The 16,737-nt window shown below is 40.2% G+C and overlaps 1 protein-coding gene across 1 annotated transcript; it reads right to left on the bottom strand.

The window, feature by feature from the left end:
* Positions 1-4,329: 4,329 nt before the first annotated feature.
* On the bottom strand, positions 4,330-5,357 carry LOC110190235 (uncharacterized). Its single transcript, XM_020960596.2, has 2 exons — positions 4,818-5,357; positions 4,330-4,765 (listed from the first exon to the last, which is right to left on the bottom strand). Exons 1-2 carry the CDS (start codon positions 5,101-5,103, stop codon positions 4,422-4,424), a joined length of 630 nt encoding a protein of 209 aa, XP_020816255.1. The 5' UTR covers positions 5,104-5,357; the 3' UTR covers positions 4,330-4,421.
* Positions 5,358-16,737: the final 11,380 nt, after the last annotated feature.

Raw genomic sequence — 16,737 nt, 5'->3', positions numbered from 1 at the left:
CAGCCTGTATTTGTTTGGCACAAATTTTAAGTGATTTATGCTGGCCACAATTGGCTGCGTCTCGGTCAACTCCATGCCAATGAACGAAGCCATGAAAAATGCAGGAATATGTTATGCCCGAAAAGGATGCAACCCCTGTGCGGGTATCTCTCTATCAGAGCATGCATGCATATTTATTTGCCAACATTTACTTATGCTGCATTTGAGGCAATTTTGTTTGGCCAACTCAAAACTCAAAGGCAGAGAGAGTCCAGACAAAGTTGCAGCTATAGATTTGCCAGCAAATTGCGTTGCCACAAGGACGCACATGAGCTATCAGCCTTGCAAATTGGAGATGAGCGCGAGTCACGTGATAACAGATACTAATAACTAAAGAGAATACTTGCCACATCTGAAACATGTTCTTTTCACAGAATAACTCTCCGACTTACCAAACTATTTCTCAGTAAAAAGTTTAAAATCGAATACATTTTTTAATTAAAAGGTTCTAAATCATGACCCTCCAAGTATACATTTATTATGGATAGTAAATAACTTATCTCGTGACACGGAAACTATAAAAGATAATGACCAACTCTAATCCAAACATTTGAAAGTTTTGCATATCGACTTGGACCGGCCTTCTGTTGGCTCACTCGAGCACTTATTTATTTGATAATAATTTCAGGGTTTCTTCCAAAACAAACTATTTACGTTGGCATTTCTGGGGGAAATGGTGCAGCGGGAACTCGGGGCGGTTGCCATATATATGTACATACTACATACTGGTGCTGGGAACTCGACTTGACCAAGGCTAGGCAACTCTTTTGTCTAAATAAATAATCAAAATGTCATAACAAGTGCAACGGGAGGCGGTGCCGGAGCTGCGGGCGGGAGAATGTATCTCATCTGCCAGGCATGTATCTGCAATGTTTATGCAAATTCCTGCCAGCTACTCCTGGCTCCGGCACTGGCTCCATCTCCTTAAGGCCATCCGTGCTGTGCCGTGCTCCGTGCTTCGTGCTCCTGATTACGGATACGCACACGCAGCCAGGATCGACCTAACTCCCCCAGGATGCATCAGTGCAATATAAATATTTTACATAGATTTTACATAGCTGATTGAAGTCCGTGTGCATATGCTAAGCCATCCTCCACGCTGTGAAATTATCCTTTGCATGGCAATCATATCAAATCAAATTTAAAGTGCCCCAAACCAGGCACAGTGGGCTTTACACGTGTCCTTAAAGTTGCTTGACTAGCCTCCTTTGACTTAAAGAAAGGACTTTATTAATGGATTTATTAGTGCAATTATTATTTGCATTACTGGTAGCCATATTTGTTGTTAATAATTAAAGTTGTTTCTGTATCTGTATCTGTATAGTTCAGGTTTCGGGTTTTCTGATAAAAGTAAAGCAAATTTTTCATAGATTATTTATATTTTGTTTAATTAGTTAATTAGCCATCAATTTGTATAAAATAAATGATTTCAGTTTCCTTTTCTCTTTGTTTTCTAATGAACTTTTCTTTTATTCCTATAGTTTACTGTATACTGATATGTTCTTAATACTCTCTCTGTTATTTGTATGAATTATTTTATAGTTAAACAACTAACTAGTTTTCACCTTTAGTTTCTGTTTTATACTTAACTTTTTAGGGCTGTATATTCTTCCCGTTTTTATATTCAATAAATCTAGTTTGAAGCCACATCCAAATCCCATCCATAGTTCGGACCAGCACTATGCTAATGTGGCTCAGCATTTGCATACAAAGGCGTAAGCCTAATTGAACCAGCTGTGATTGGAATGGCCCCACCACCTCCAACACCACCACCACCATCACCACCACCACCGAACCATGAATTTGTGTGGTGTGTGGGTGGGTGTTAAGGGTGATAAGGTGTTGGGGTGAGTCTTCGGGGCTAACCAATGCTGCGGGTGGGGAATTAGTGGTGACGGCGGTGCAATTAATAGCTAATTTAGAGTCGATGTTAAAAAGGCAACATTATTTATGATTATTTGTTTATTGCTTGCGGGTCGTTTGCCGCTTTCCACCTGAACAAATTAACACTCTGCCGTCCCTTCCGGAAAGTACTCACACTCCCACTGCCACCTCCTCACCCACAAGGACACTCACTCACACACACACACATGCAGGGGAAAAGCCGCTGGCAGCATTTAGCTGCAATAGACAGCCATTTTGTGGTGTTGCCTCGGCGATAAAGTAATAGCTGCTATTTGGGTTTATGACACACACACACACATTCGCTGGGCAGGCTACATGTGTTTTTGGAGAATTTTCTCTGCTTCCGGCAGACACAGACACAGCCATAGATGCCTTTGTTGTGCTTTTCCACCAAGTTAAAAGCAGAAGCCGCTGCCAAAGGCAAAGCTGCAGATGGATGCACGGTAAAATATTGGGGGTTTCTTTATTGATTTTGATATAAAATTAATAATAGGGCCTATACGCCAATTATTTTGATTATAAATTATCTATAATTGATTTTTATAATACTACTAATACTAGTAATACTAGTTTCAGTCGATGGAATACTTATTATATTAAGGACCTTGAAGGAATCATTTTAAGTCTTAAGTAATAGTTTATAATGTTTTTATTACTTGTTTTACATTTTCATTAATTAATCATTAATTCATTATCATTTAAATTATTAAAAAATATACTAATGAAGACCTTAAATTATAGTAAATAGATTCTTTGGAGGAACTTCAAAAATGCAAATTAGGTTAATCGGAGTATAAGGCAAGACAAACATGCACTTATAATTAGAAAAATAAGTAGCATATAGCCTAGTTTTTATACTACATTATTAATATTTAATAATATCAATTACATTTCTATTAAAATGCTTAACATATCAAAGTTATCTTAAGAAAAGAATAGATAATATCAATAAATTTTAGAGAAAACTTCGCATTATTTTTCAGTGTACAGCTAGAGGTGGCCCTTCTCATGAGCGGCGTGGGCGGGAAGGCGTGGCAGGCGAGGCGTCATTTTGTCTGCGGTTAGATGCGCGTACGTTTTCATGTTTTGTTCGTATTTCTTTTTGTGTGTACTTGCTCCCCGTTCTTTATGCTCTTGTTCTGTTTTATTTTTTCTACTTTTGATTTTCCTATTTTGTGTTTTTTTGTCCTCCCCCCCCTCATTTTTTTTTGTTTGTTACAGCGATTTTTCCATGTTGGTTTTTGGGCTGTTGCGCTGCCGTGTTTTCCGCGGACTCGCTGTTGTTGCGGTTGCAGCACGTCTGAATGTGTTTATGGCGCGCATATCCGCAAATATGCAATCAGACCATAATCTACTTAATGTCTTTTTCGCTCGCCCAGGACGAAAGGACGAACAAAATAGAAAAAAAAAAATGATGCGCATTGTGAATGAAGTAATGCATTTTGCCACATTTCGCCCATATTTCCCAGAGAATTCACACGTGCGTGCGACTGTTTATGCCATCCTATGTGCCCAAAGGCTGAGGACACGGCACATTAACCGAAATTAGGCTGTCACTTTTTAGGCATTCACGCATTAGCATCGAAAATTCGTTAAAAGTGCGTGTTTTCGTTCAAGTTTGGATCGTTTCATTATTTTTATGATTTCTGTTGCCTACTTTTTAGGGCCCACCGAAGCGTGCAAGACTTTGAAGTCCTCTTCGTCTGCACAAGGATATTGCAAGCCGACAGTGTGTTTGTACATTCCTGTGGGGAGCCAACTGTTGCCCAAACAAGGCAAAAAGTTTTAAATTGATAATTTAAATGGATATTAGGAATTTTAACTTGGAAATTATGGTATTATGTTTAGGTTTAAAAATCGTAAAAACCTTTCAGGGAATTAGCTGCAGCTTAGAGAATATATTTAACCCATTTTTAAACTGTATTCTTTATAATATCAAAACTCCCTCATTTTTCTTGAATTCTCCCAACCTTTTAGCTAATTTTAAAGACAAGTCGCGATGGGGGAACACACGGAAACAAAACGCGGCCAAAACAAAAAGACGCTGGCAAAATATTTTGCCGCAGACAACATTAGATATTGTTTTGAGCCGTGCAGACATGGGCGTCTGGCATTTTAGTTTTAGTTTCTGTTGCCGTAGCTGTTGCTGGCTCCAGCTTCTTATTGTTATTGTGAAAGTCGGAGCATGGAACTGGGAGCTGGCAACTCGCAGCCCCAAACAACTGTCTTGTCCTGGGCCTGGGACTGGGCTTGGTTCGTTATTGTTGACTTGGCACACAATGCGGCCATAAAAAGCTGGCAAAAGCAGCGGCAAACAATTGGGACAATAAAACGGCTTTAAGACACAGCACTGCACTTTCGAGAGCAGACCGCAGATAAAGGCAATTAAAGGAACTTTGGTTTACTAGAGCTCTGTATCTGAATCTAAATCGGATTTGCGAGGGGATATTGCAATTGAATCAGCAATACAATTCTCCTCACGTGGCATTGAACAAGCCCTTGACTGTCTCGTCGGTGATGTCGATGGCCAGATCGTAGTATCCTAATCGCCGCAGCAATCGTTCCTTGTCCTCGGGCACGCCGTAGATGTCCTCGATGGGCATCATGATCTCCGACTCGTTGGGCAGGATCAACTTGCGGGCATCCTTGCGGAACAGAGCCACCGCTTTGACCATATTCGTGTGCGCCCTGGCCAGGTGTTGCAGAGTGAGTGTCTTCCGCTTGGCCGATAACTTTGACTGGATCCTGTCCAAGCGGGAAATCAGGGTGAGCAGTATGTAGCGGGAGTACCGATCCTTGATCTCCAGCAATGACATCTCGCCTAGAAATGTTTGAATTAGAGAATATATTTTATTTATATCCTTCAATCTCACCGCCATCCTCTATCGGCGGATGCATGTAAAAGTTCAGGATAATGGACACAAAGATCGTGTTGATGGCGAAAATTATTAGCAGCATCGCCAGCTGAAAGTAATCGACATCCTCCGAGAAGGTCTCCGCTAAGTGCTTCCAGTACATGAGGTCGCTGTTGTGGACCTTCCACTGGTAGTGCAGATAGCCGGTCACAAGGATTCCCAGTCCGCTGTAGATCGCAATGATGGGGTAGTTCACGGTGAAGTATTCGTGCGACTGCATTCGTAGCATATACCAGGATTCCATCCTAACCGCGATCGGGTTCTGCCTTGGCTGGGGATCCGAAGGGGGTCGTCGGTTTACCTAATTTTACCCAATTTTGAAGAGTTGGTTCCGAAAAGTAGAGCTCTATTTGAGTCTTATGGCGGGTCTACTCAGTTGGTAAAGGAGTATACATACTTAGAGTTTTTTTATTTTCTTTTATTTATTTCAAAACGTTCCCTACTAAAGATTTGAGTTACATTTCGAGTGGCAAACTTGTGTATAAGAGTTATTTCAAAGCTTTACAAATGGAAACCCCAGCTTTGTGGATTTCAAACATGCTTGGGAGTTGCAGCTGGGAGGGCCAACATGTTGAGCTTCATAGGTTTGAGCTTTTGACTTTTGTTGGCTGCAAAGCTTGAGTGACTTTTTCATAGGCTTAACACTCACTCTTCCACTTCCCCTTCAACATCGAACCGCGACAGGTGTGGGACCGCCCACAACTGCAACGGCAACTGCAACATCCAGCTCCTTAAAGTCTACGAATTTATTATTATTTGTTAAATACTAAGTTTTTCTTGTTATTATTATTATATTTTTTTTTTGGTAGCCCAAGGCTACCCTTGCTATCTTGGCTAAATTTTGCTTGCACCCTCGACCGCAACCCAAACGATTTGAGACGCTGATAAGCTGGGGTAAAAAGCGAGCAAAGAATTCGTAGCATACTTCTGAGCGCAATGCAATTTCGCCATTTTCCGTGTCCACGTTTTTTTGTGTGTGTTTTTCGTGTTCCTTTTTCTCGGTTCCGTTGCTGGCTTCTTTTCGCTGTGCACTTATTATTGTCTCTTTTGCGTTGACTTTTTTGCGCCAAAGGGGCCAAAGTGCATGCAAAACTGCATTTTGTAGACAAGCCGAAAACCGAAAACTGCCAGCCAAAACGGAAATATTCAAAAATTGTTGTAGTTGTAGTCAGTTGTGGGTGCGGGTGTGAGTGTGGGTGGGCGATGCAGGTTAAGGGGGACAGGGGTGCGCCTCTGTGTGAGTGTGTGCGCGCTAATAAAAACGTAAAATTTAATGGTTACGGAAGGCACTAAAAAACAGGCTCACCGACAGCACCCAACTCGTTGTTGCTGCCCCAGACGCGGTACGCTGAGCGAAAAAACTAGTGAGGGGAGTTGAAAATCATATCACATTGACTTCTTTATTTAAATCATTAAGTTTTGGCAAGTTATTATAGGGTTTAATATAATTTGGAGGTACTTTTTGACATGTAATTAGCTATAATTAGTTTTTTGTAAGTAATTTGGGCTTAAATATAAATTTTGATCCTGCCAATATACCAATATATTCTATTTAATACATAGTAATTGAAATGTATATCAATTAAATAAATTTCCTTTAATTAAATCATTTTGTAGGTTCCACATTTTGCCTAAAATGATTTTTTAAATTTTGTAGCATTATATTTTATACCTTTTTAAGTATTTTTTTTAGAATCCGCCATTTAAAAAAATATTAAATTGATTTTCCCTAAGGAGATAGATAATTTCTACAAGTGCATCTGTATTTGCCGCTGCAGTAGCGGTGGGGCAGTGGTGTCGGCAGTGGTCTTTGGTTGTGTGAGTAGTGGCGCTGGCGATAACCAAGCAACGAACCACAACCGCACCAAGAACCAAGGAGCAAGGAGCAGGAAACAGGGAGCAGGAAGCAGCGAGCAGCGAGCAGGGAGCAGGGAGCTTGGGGGTAACCAGTCGATGGGCAAAACTGTAACTACGCCAACCGCCGCCGTCCTTGCCGTTCTACTCCTGTTTCTGGGACTGCTCCTCTTTTCCTGACCCCGCTCCTGCTGCAGCTCCTTGCTCCTGCTTTTGCCGCCGACGCAGTGGAGCGCCCATCCGTGCACGTCAAACGCAGACAACTTGAAAAATGTAGAGACAGCGCCGCAGTATAGTTGAAACACGCCAAAAAATATGCAAAAGTAAAATAAAACAGACACGGGGGACGGCAGACAGACAAACGCATTTGGGGCCAGCAGAATGGCGGAATGGCAGAGGAAACTGGCGGAAAGCAGGCCGAAACCCAGCCAGGAAGAGCCAGCGGCCAACAGCCAACAGCCAACAAGCAACTACCAACTATAAACAGCCGCCCAACGTTCGACAGTCGAGGGTCGAGGTTCGACATTTGCCGTTAAAGGTTTTTCGTTGTTGCTGTTTATACTCGATGTACTCATCTTGGCCAGAAGTATCGAGGTATTACAGGGTATCGAGGGGTATATTATGACAGTGGATAATTGAAGCTCTGTAAGTGTTAGTCTTGGGTTAAAAATACTATAATTGCTTAAATTAGTGCATAACAGAAAATACAATTTGATTTGAATTTTTAATATTCTGACACTACAAGTTTTGTTTGTATCTCAATAAAAAGTATATTACAACTTATTTTATGAATTTTAAGTCATTATAATAGTGTCAAAATAAAACAAAGTGAGATGTGTAACTTAACAAAGTTATGTGTCAAGATAACTATTTTAGATTTTCTTGGATATTAAAATACTATATACTTTAAGTTCTTTGTATTTTTATAAGCTGGAAAAAATATACATACATATTAAAAAAATAAAACTTATATAGATTCATTTAAATTTTCAATAAAAAAGGATATAACTATAAAACTGTCTTTATTGTTGACTCCTAACTTTTCTTTAAAAGTAAAATGATATTTTCTTTCGATTTCTAAGATTAAGCGAATTTTTATTACCTAAGTTTAAGTTTAAGTTTAAGAATATTTAAAACATAAAATCTCTCTGGTATTTACTGCTTTAGATACTTTTACTTGGATACTTTGCTTTTCTATATCTGCCAGCCAGCCATTCGTAAGGAGTGTCCTTGTCCATTCAGTATTTAGGAGTCCTTGCTGTGCCTTGCTGTTGCTGGTGACTTTTAGTTTCCTTTTTTTATTTGTATTTGGCAGCGCATTGCACAATATTTTGCAGCAGGCAGTTTTTGCCCAGTTGGATTTCTTTCACCAAGAGAGAGGGGAGCAGATCCCTGACGTTGTCCACTTGACAGCAGCAGCAGCAGCAGGAGTAGCAGCAGGAGGAGCAGTAGTGGGAACAGGACCAACAGTTGTGGCAACGGGAACTGGAACTGGAGTTGAAAAGTCAGTTGTCGCTGGGAGCGAAAGTTATGCTGAATTCGGAGAGGTGTGAGTGTGCGTACGTGTGGCATGCATCGGGACACTCGCTCGTTTGTGTGGCAAAGGACTCGTAACTGAATGGACAGCAATTTGCGCGGCTAAACGAGTAGACAAAGGAGGATCCTCCTGCTGCAGGACTCATCCCTCCCTCTCACCCCCTCCGCGTTTGGCCACTGCTACTGTAATTAGGTTTGTCGCTGACCAAACGCAAATGGCACCGAATCGAGTCAAAGTCCCCGCGACTGGCCCAAAGTATGCTGTAAATAATTCACAATTGCGCGCCACATTCGAATTTCGCACTCGCACTCGCATCAGGGAGCTCGTCCTCGTCCCCGCTCCCCCCTCATTGGCGGAAATGTTTGCCTTGTTTACAGCGCAGTGCATAAATTTGCAATTGCACGCATTCGCCATCGCATACAGATACAAGTGCAATGGTGCGTGCCTTTCCGCAGGGGCGCACCGGGCAAGGAGAGGGGTCTGTGAACGGGGCCGGGTACCGGTGCCGGTGCCGGGGCAGGGAAAGGGAAGGGCAGTCAAATTAGGTCTACTCCCGGACAAAAGTCCGACAGCAAATTTTCGTAGCTAACAGCATTTTCAAGTTTTATCGTTACGTGGGAGCTGAGAGAGAGAGAGAGAGAGGGCGTATGTAGGTAGCTCTGCGATTTGGGGGTTGCAGTCAGCGGTGCTCGTCGGTGTCCTTGGCACAGGCATTGTATTATGCTCCGTCCGTCCAGTCGTCGCCCATCGTACGCATAGACACTCGGCGAAAACTTGGCCAGGGTTATGTTATTTTTAGCATTTTACGGACTCTTGAAAATCTGTGTTATATTCACAATAATGAGGCCTAAGAAACATATACGTATATTGAGCATTTCTTACAAACTAAACTTATATATTCAGCGAGAAAGGAAGTAATAAATATAAATACATTATTACCCTGTAAAAATTTTATTATAAAGATATATGTTTTTACACATTAAGTTTGTTTACATCCATCTTGTTTACACCCGCTTTCAGAGACTCGTCTGGGATGGTTTGACAAGTCTCGAACAATTCTCGACTGTAGCTTTCTTACTTCTTTTACTGAAATAAATTTGTATCCTTTCAGGATATATTAATTTTAGTTAGAAGCTTGTAACGCTGTAAAGAAGGCATTTCCGACCATTATACAAATTATATACATTCTTGATCTTCGAAAGAACAAAATTTTAAAACTAAGTATGCAGATTTATAAATTTAATAAAAAATAACAAAGAAAAGATTTTCGAATTTAATTAATGCTTTTTCTGGCAAAGTCGTGAGTTTGCTAAACTTGGTTTTTCAAACAATTTTTCCAAATAAAATATCCCTCAGAATAGAATGAAATGCGATTATTTTAATCTAAGTTATGATCGAATTCAGATTCGTTCCTAGAATTTAATTGCAAACTGCACGGGAATATAAACTTTGAGTTCCCGAAGTTAGTTTCGTTTCTTGTTTCATTTAAATTTTGTTTCTAAAATTATTATTAACATTAACATAAATTTATATTTTTAAAATTAAGTAATAAACGAAAATAAAAAATTCTTTATTTTGTGCACTCGGGTTTGAAATTTAAAACAATTTTTAATACGCTAGGATAGTCTACATAACATACATTTGTTTTCAAATACAAGCTGATAAGCAATAAAATAAAGTTTCTAATGCTTTTTTGTAAATGTACAGCTGCTAACGCGAGCACGGACCTCGCCTAGCCTTGTCTATTTAGCCGCCTGCATACAAAATGCACATAAATTGTCCTGTTCCTGGAGCTGGGAAGGACGAGGGGCCAAACGGAGGCGGAGATGGCAAAGGACGAGGGAGCCATGGGGGTAGTGGTGACTCCATGGCCATGTGCCGAGCATATTTATATTGATTTTCGCGCCTGGGATTGGCATTTGGGGGCCATGGCATGCGTCGGGCCGCCAGCTTGTTGTTATGTACTTTGGCTTTTCAATTTCGGCTCGTTTTCCTCGTTTGCTCGCCCATTCACATCTCTCTCCTATTTTCCTTTCATTTTTTTTTTTTGTTATTGTGTTTTGTGGGTGCACAATAAATTGAGCCGAAATTGCATCAGCGAAATTAACAGTTTCATGTACGTTAATAGACTTTTGCAGTGTCCCAGCACCAACTGGCAGTGCGTCGTCCATCCCAGCGGATCGGGGAGTGTAAATGGGACTGGGACTGGAAATGCCAGTCGGCTTGTGGCGGCGGTTGTGGGTGGAATGTGTGGATGTGGATGTGGATGTGGATGTGAATGTGGATGAGGCTGTGGGGCACTGAGCCCATTAGGTTGGGGCTTTTTAATTATGGCTAAAGGAGCATTTGCTGCCGCTTAAAATTAAATTTCCGCTTTAGGAGTAAATGCTGGCAGTGGCTGCTTAATTCAGCATTAGCAGTGGCTTAAATAAATTAATTGATAGCTGCAGGTGTTGATATTCTGCTAGTGATTTTCATTGAGCAATTATTTATATCAAAATGACATTTTAAATGAGCTTTATACATATATATTTTGGACATAACATAATATTGTTCATAAGATATTCGTATTATTTGTATTGAATTATTATTTTATAATACTGTATGAACTATTGTACAATATAGTATAGAAATTATAGTTGGTTTTTCATATAAGATAAATGTTTCAGGAACTTGGCTTAAGTTTGAATTAAGATTTTAAATAATAGAGTAATACAGGCTCTACATACTTTAAAAATTTAGAATTTGTTATTGAAATATTGGCTTGAAATGGTATTCAATATAATATAAAAAATATATATATTTGAATAAGAATGGCCCTTTTAAAGAGGATTCAGATGCAATTTATATGGCTTGTGTAGTTTTTATAAATGATGATATTCTATAAATTCCCACCTTAATTTCTCTGCTGAAGCAATAAGCAACTTTAAATCCACAACATGCTTTGCGAGTCACACAAATGGAAGTATAAATCATTCGAATCGCATAAAGCAAGAAATAGACACACAATGTGCGTTATTATTCTCAATGCTGCTGCGTGGCTCATTAGGTCGCCGGGTGGCGATATTCCTGCTCGATCCGGAGCCCCTGCTGGCCCCCAGTAGTGCTCTTCAATTCAATCCACTCTCATCCGGGAGTGCAACATTTTGCATGGCTAATTAATCTGGAGGGATACCCGGTTGCCGATGTTGATGCAAGTAGCAAGTTGCTAGTTGCTAGCTGCTGCACATTAAAAGTGTGCAGCTTCGGCAATTTCTGAAATTTCTGAAATTTTAATATGGCAAAACGAAGTAACAATAAGCAAACCACTTAGTTACTTCTCGCAGCCATGGCTAATTTGCTTTGTTCAGTTGCTCTTCTCCGGTTACTGCGCAGCTCCTTCTCCTGATCCGAAGCTGGAAAATGGAAATGAAGTTTTCCTTCGGAGCTTGGTAAAAGCAAGTTTCGGTAGCCACTTGAAATATGCAAAATTTGTAATAACCTCAAGAAGGAAGTAGCACGAGATTGAGATTGCGGACGGGCAGGACCTCTGGGGAAGGGCGGGACGAATTGTCAAGGGGGGGCGGCGGCAAGGACGAAGAACGAATCCAGGCAACCAGCGCACGCAATCGGCAACGTGTCGCATTTGTAGTTAGACATAATTGTTAATTACCCGAAACCATTACCACATTAAAGGCCATAAAATGCAACACTAATTGCTTTATGCCACCTCGACTAGTCAGGGCAATGCAGTGAGGGAAAATTATAAAAGTACGTATTCATTTTGTTGTAACGAAATATGCACTTAATTATGTTAAATAAAATTTATGGAAATGATGTATGTGAAATTATTTATTTAATGAATTTAAAAACAATTTTTATGTAATGTGAATTTTCTTATAACTTGAAATAACAGTTATAATTTTTATCCAGGTAGTCCTAAAAATGTGGAATTCCCTTCTATCGTCGTTAGTCCGCGTTGGATTGATCTCTTTCTTTATTATTATTTTTGAACGATTTTCTGGAAGTTAGTTTACTCGTTGTCTTCTTACTTTACTAATTATCATTACTCGATGTCTTTAATTGTTATCTTTACTCGTTATCATTACTCGTAGGCATTACTTGTCATTTAAAATTATTAATTTTTTTCGCTCTTTTGATGGTTACTGTCTTGCGGTCTTTTAAGGCATTTTCTAAAAAAAAAAGACATTTATAATAAATAATAAAGACAAATTAAATGTATTTGAATTTATAACTTCGAATTTTCTCGCTGTGCACTTGGCTCGCTCAACACTGGGCGAACAGTTTCTATTTGATTATGCAGCCAATGCTCCTTTGTTCTGGTTCTGGTCGGGCTCCTCCTGGTTTGAGTGTGCTTAATGTGCGCCTGTAACGTAATATGCGGCAACAACAATAGTTTCGGCCTCATCATCATCCTGCCAGAGCACAGCTCCTTTTTTACCTACAGGACTGCGGTACTATATGCGAGAGTGCTAGAGTAGAGTAGAGTACAACAGGACTATAGCTCATAGCTCATGCTCATGCCATGCCAAGCAAACATTGCCATTCGGCGGCAGTCATCGTCGCCAAAGCTGCACATGCCGTATGATTAATATTTCAAAATTACACTGACATGCAAAGTGTCAACTCATTTCGAGAGACGAAGCCGCCGGCAGCACTTGGCACTTGGCAGGCGGCACTCTGGCACTCAGGTGCTCAGGCACTTTGGAGTGTGGACTGTGTTGAGTCCTGACTGCCCACCTCAGCACACACTCAGTTAGAGCACAAAGCGCTGACAGGAAAAATGGTGAAAACGTTTTGTAACAATTCACTCGCAGGTGGCCCTTGGCGGTGGAGGGGATATCAGCGAATAGTAGGCGTGAAAATCGTGAAATAAGTGAAATATTTATTAGCCCCGGCACATCGCCAGTCACGCGTTCGGGGCACGCGATTAAATTGAAATTACTGCTAACAGAGCAGTCCCACCCAACAGAAAAGTTATCCCAGTGGGCGTGGCGTTAATTTAATCGAATTTATAAGCACCTACATATGTACTACTACGTCTTGATAACGCAATCACATTCACATTTACTCATGCGCAGCCACCAGTTTCAGCAAAAAGTCATACAAAAACAATCGAGAAAACGTGAGGGAGCCACGAATAATGAAGGAGGAATTGGTAGTAGTAGTGGCAGCAGGAGCAGGACCAGGAGCAGGAGCAGGAGGCGCAGGAACAGGAGCAGCTACATCAATGCCAAGCGTTAATCGATTATGCTTGCTGACTTACATAATTGCATTTTTCCCATTTCACCAGTTGTGAATGGAAACTAAGAGCAGAGGAAACAATAATCGAAATAACTATAGTTAAGGTTTATGACCGACTGCGTATGCTCTTTAATTTATAATGATTCTACATCTAGACAAAAGACAAATTGTATTTAAGGTTTAATGCTAATATTGCATAAGATTCTTTCAGGGGAATATTGTATTTTTTAAGCAGAGTTGATTTTGACATACATTAATATAAATTAAAATAAAAAGTCTGGATTATAATTTATTAAAGATTAGATCAGCTTCTTTTTACAGTCTGTTTTGTTCTATAATTAATAATAATTGCGTCTCAAAATTCACCATTTAAAACTAAGAGTCATAAACACGAATTAAACATGTAATAATTAAGAGTAAATCCTCTTAAGTACCACAAATATATGTGTATTGTTTCGTTTTAAACTTAGTTAAATACAAATTGCATTTAAAACAAAAGACGTGGCAATAATAATTGCATAATTGTTTCTTCAATTTAATGACTTCATTAGTACAACTCAATGGTTGACAGTTGGTGGTTTAGTTTTGAGAATCTCAAAACCACACATGACAGCATTATTGCGGCAAATGCATTGATTTATTCGATATGCCTATCTCGTCCTTATGGCAACCGAAAAGCAGCAACCACAACAAGGATATAAGGATAAGTCGAAGTGAAGCGTTTTTAATTGATTTCTTCTCTTCGGCCTCGCCACATCCGCATTTATCAGCCTGCCATTCTGCGGCTTGTCTTGCGTAACTGATCAGAATTGATGCCACTGATTTATATAATCTTTCCCAACTAATCTCATCCAGTAGTTGCCCCCAGAGCCGGCTCGCAATTAACACGACTCAACGCGCCCACACAAAACGGCGAGATGGCAAAAGGCAAATGGTGAATGGCGAATGGTAAATGGTAAATGCTAAACGGCAAATGGCAAAATGTATCCCAATCCCGATCCCAATCCCAATCCTTTCGGGACTGAAATATTGGCCTAGCGATTTGACATATTGCCAACAAAGGAACTCATTATCTGTGCATTAAAATGGGACACGGCCCGCTCTCCGTTGTTTGCCTTTTCTGTTGTTTTGGTTGGGGAACTCCCCTCTCTCTGTCCCTGTGTGTGTGTCACGCTTATAAAACACATTTATCATAACTAATCCTTTGGGTTTTCGGCTGCCATACCTCCCCCGGCCTCAACCGGATGCGGATACGCCCCCCATCCTCTGTCTGCCACCACTGCTCTGTCACCGATAACACTTTGAATAATAAATAAATACAAACAACGACATTTTTGGCAAAGGCAACTGCCAGACGGCCACACACAACGCCAGGCGATTTTTAATGCAAACGATTATCATGTAGAGCAATATAAAAATAAATTGCAAGCAGCCAGCAAAAAAAAGGAGGAAAATCAGGAGAAGCGACAGAGTATATAGGAAATGGGAAAAGGGATGCCGGTCCAGATTGGTTCCCTTGGAGTATACACAGGGGGAAATTTATCTAAAATAAGTTTCATATATCAAATTCCTTACTTTCATTTTAAAAAGTAATCTTAATGTCAAATATATTTGTAACTTAACTGAGCTTCTAATGAAGCTCATATCAATCTAAGAAGTGCTGTTCAGGATATTAATACTTTGTTGTAATATGTTACAATCATCTTGTAGTTTTTTCTAATATCATGTTCATATATTATTCTTTGAGTAGGGGTTACTTTTTTCCCAATTAAAGACTCCAGTATTGTTCATTTTTTTCCTCTGTGCATAACTCCTGCTTCTGATAGGCATCAGAGTCTAGGCTGGCAAGTTCCCAGGCCCGGCTAATAACACACAAAAGGCGACACTTTAGCCCCAGAAACGGAGGCCAATGGAGTATCGCCTCCTCCGGCGAGTCCAAACTCCATCCAGCATCATCAGTTCCAGTTCCAGCGCCTGCTCCTGCTCCTGCTGTTTGCTGTTGCCTTTTGGCAGCATTTAAATAAATTTCACACGTACATATAGACCAGCGGTTAGAGCCTGTGGAGAGGAGGGGAAGTCGGTGGGGAATACTCACTCGCACACACAAGGCACAACCAAATACTGACTGTATTTCTGCTGCTTTCAGTCCCGGCCTTGTTGCTGTTGGCGACAGCACTTGGCTCGAACTGGCCTGGTGGCCATTAAAGCCAATTGCCCACAAAATCATGCCCGATATCATAATTGCTCTTCGTGGTTTTCACACCCTGTAATCCGGAAGCTGTATATGGGGTATGCAGGCTTACTTGTTGAAGATGTAAGTGATCTGGTAAGAAATGTATAAATACCATATATTTTTGTTCAATCCTATTGCCTGATCATGTGATAATTTTTAAATTAAATGATAAGTTTAATGCGGAACTATTATCTTCTTCTTCTAAGAAAGATTTCAAGATTGTTAACTAGATAAAATAACAATTAATTCTAATGTAGAATGATAGGAATTTTTCCTATATTTTATTGATCCACAAATTAAAAATATTTGTTTACTTATTACAGTATCCTTGAGTCCTTTATATCCCAGATGTTCAGCTCGTTTAGTTAGCGCCAAAGGGCGATGCGATGGCCAAGCGAGTTGGACAAGCGGACCTCGGGCGCTTGGCGCTTGGCTCATATAAAATATTGTTTATTCAGTTCGAGGGAACGAGATGCCGAGTGTCGGACGTAGAGTAAATCGCAGATGCGATAAATTTAAACACTTCTTGTAGTTGCTGGTGCAAAAATTTATTAGAAACACTTTGCGGTTGTGTTGGTTTTTTGCATGCGTAGCCGATGGCCCTATTAACGTCTCATGGTCAGTTGCAGTTTTATTGAATTTGCGACACAAAGCCATGGTATATAACTCGGGATTCCTGCGAATATAAAGGTTTAAATTGAATACACCTCTTGAAACAAAAGAGTAGCAAATGTTTAATTATATTGATGATATTTTATGTAAAATTACATATGTTTAACAAACATTATGTATTATTTTACGAGCTGCATCCGCCATATCAAGTTGCCAAGAGAAGTTCAAAGGCTGAAAGGGCCTCACATTTCGTTTGTTTTGGCCACTTGAATTCGCGCCAAGTTAATTAACACTAACGGCTTGGTCCTTACGACTGGGGCCAAACTAAACAAGGAGGTTTCCTCGAATGCTAATGAAACGTTCGCTGCATAAATTTAATTGTTTATCTGTTGTCTGTG

Source organism: Drosophila serrata, unplaced genomic scaffold, assembly GCF_035046125.1.
Source record: "Drosophila serrata isolate PLE 108 unplaced genomic scaffold, ASM3504612v1 contig_272, whole genome shotgun sequence".
In the NCBI taxonomy this organism is placed as follows: Eukaryota; Metazoa; Arthropoda; class Insecta; order Diptera; family Drosophilidae; genus Drosophila; species Drosophila serrata.
The sequence above is the reverse complement of the archived record's forward strand: the minus strand, read 5'-3'. Positions and strand labels throughout refer to the sequence as shown.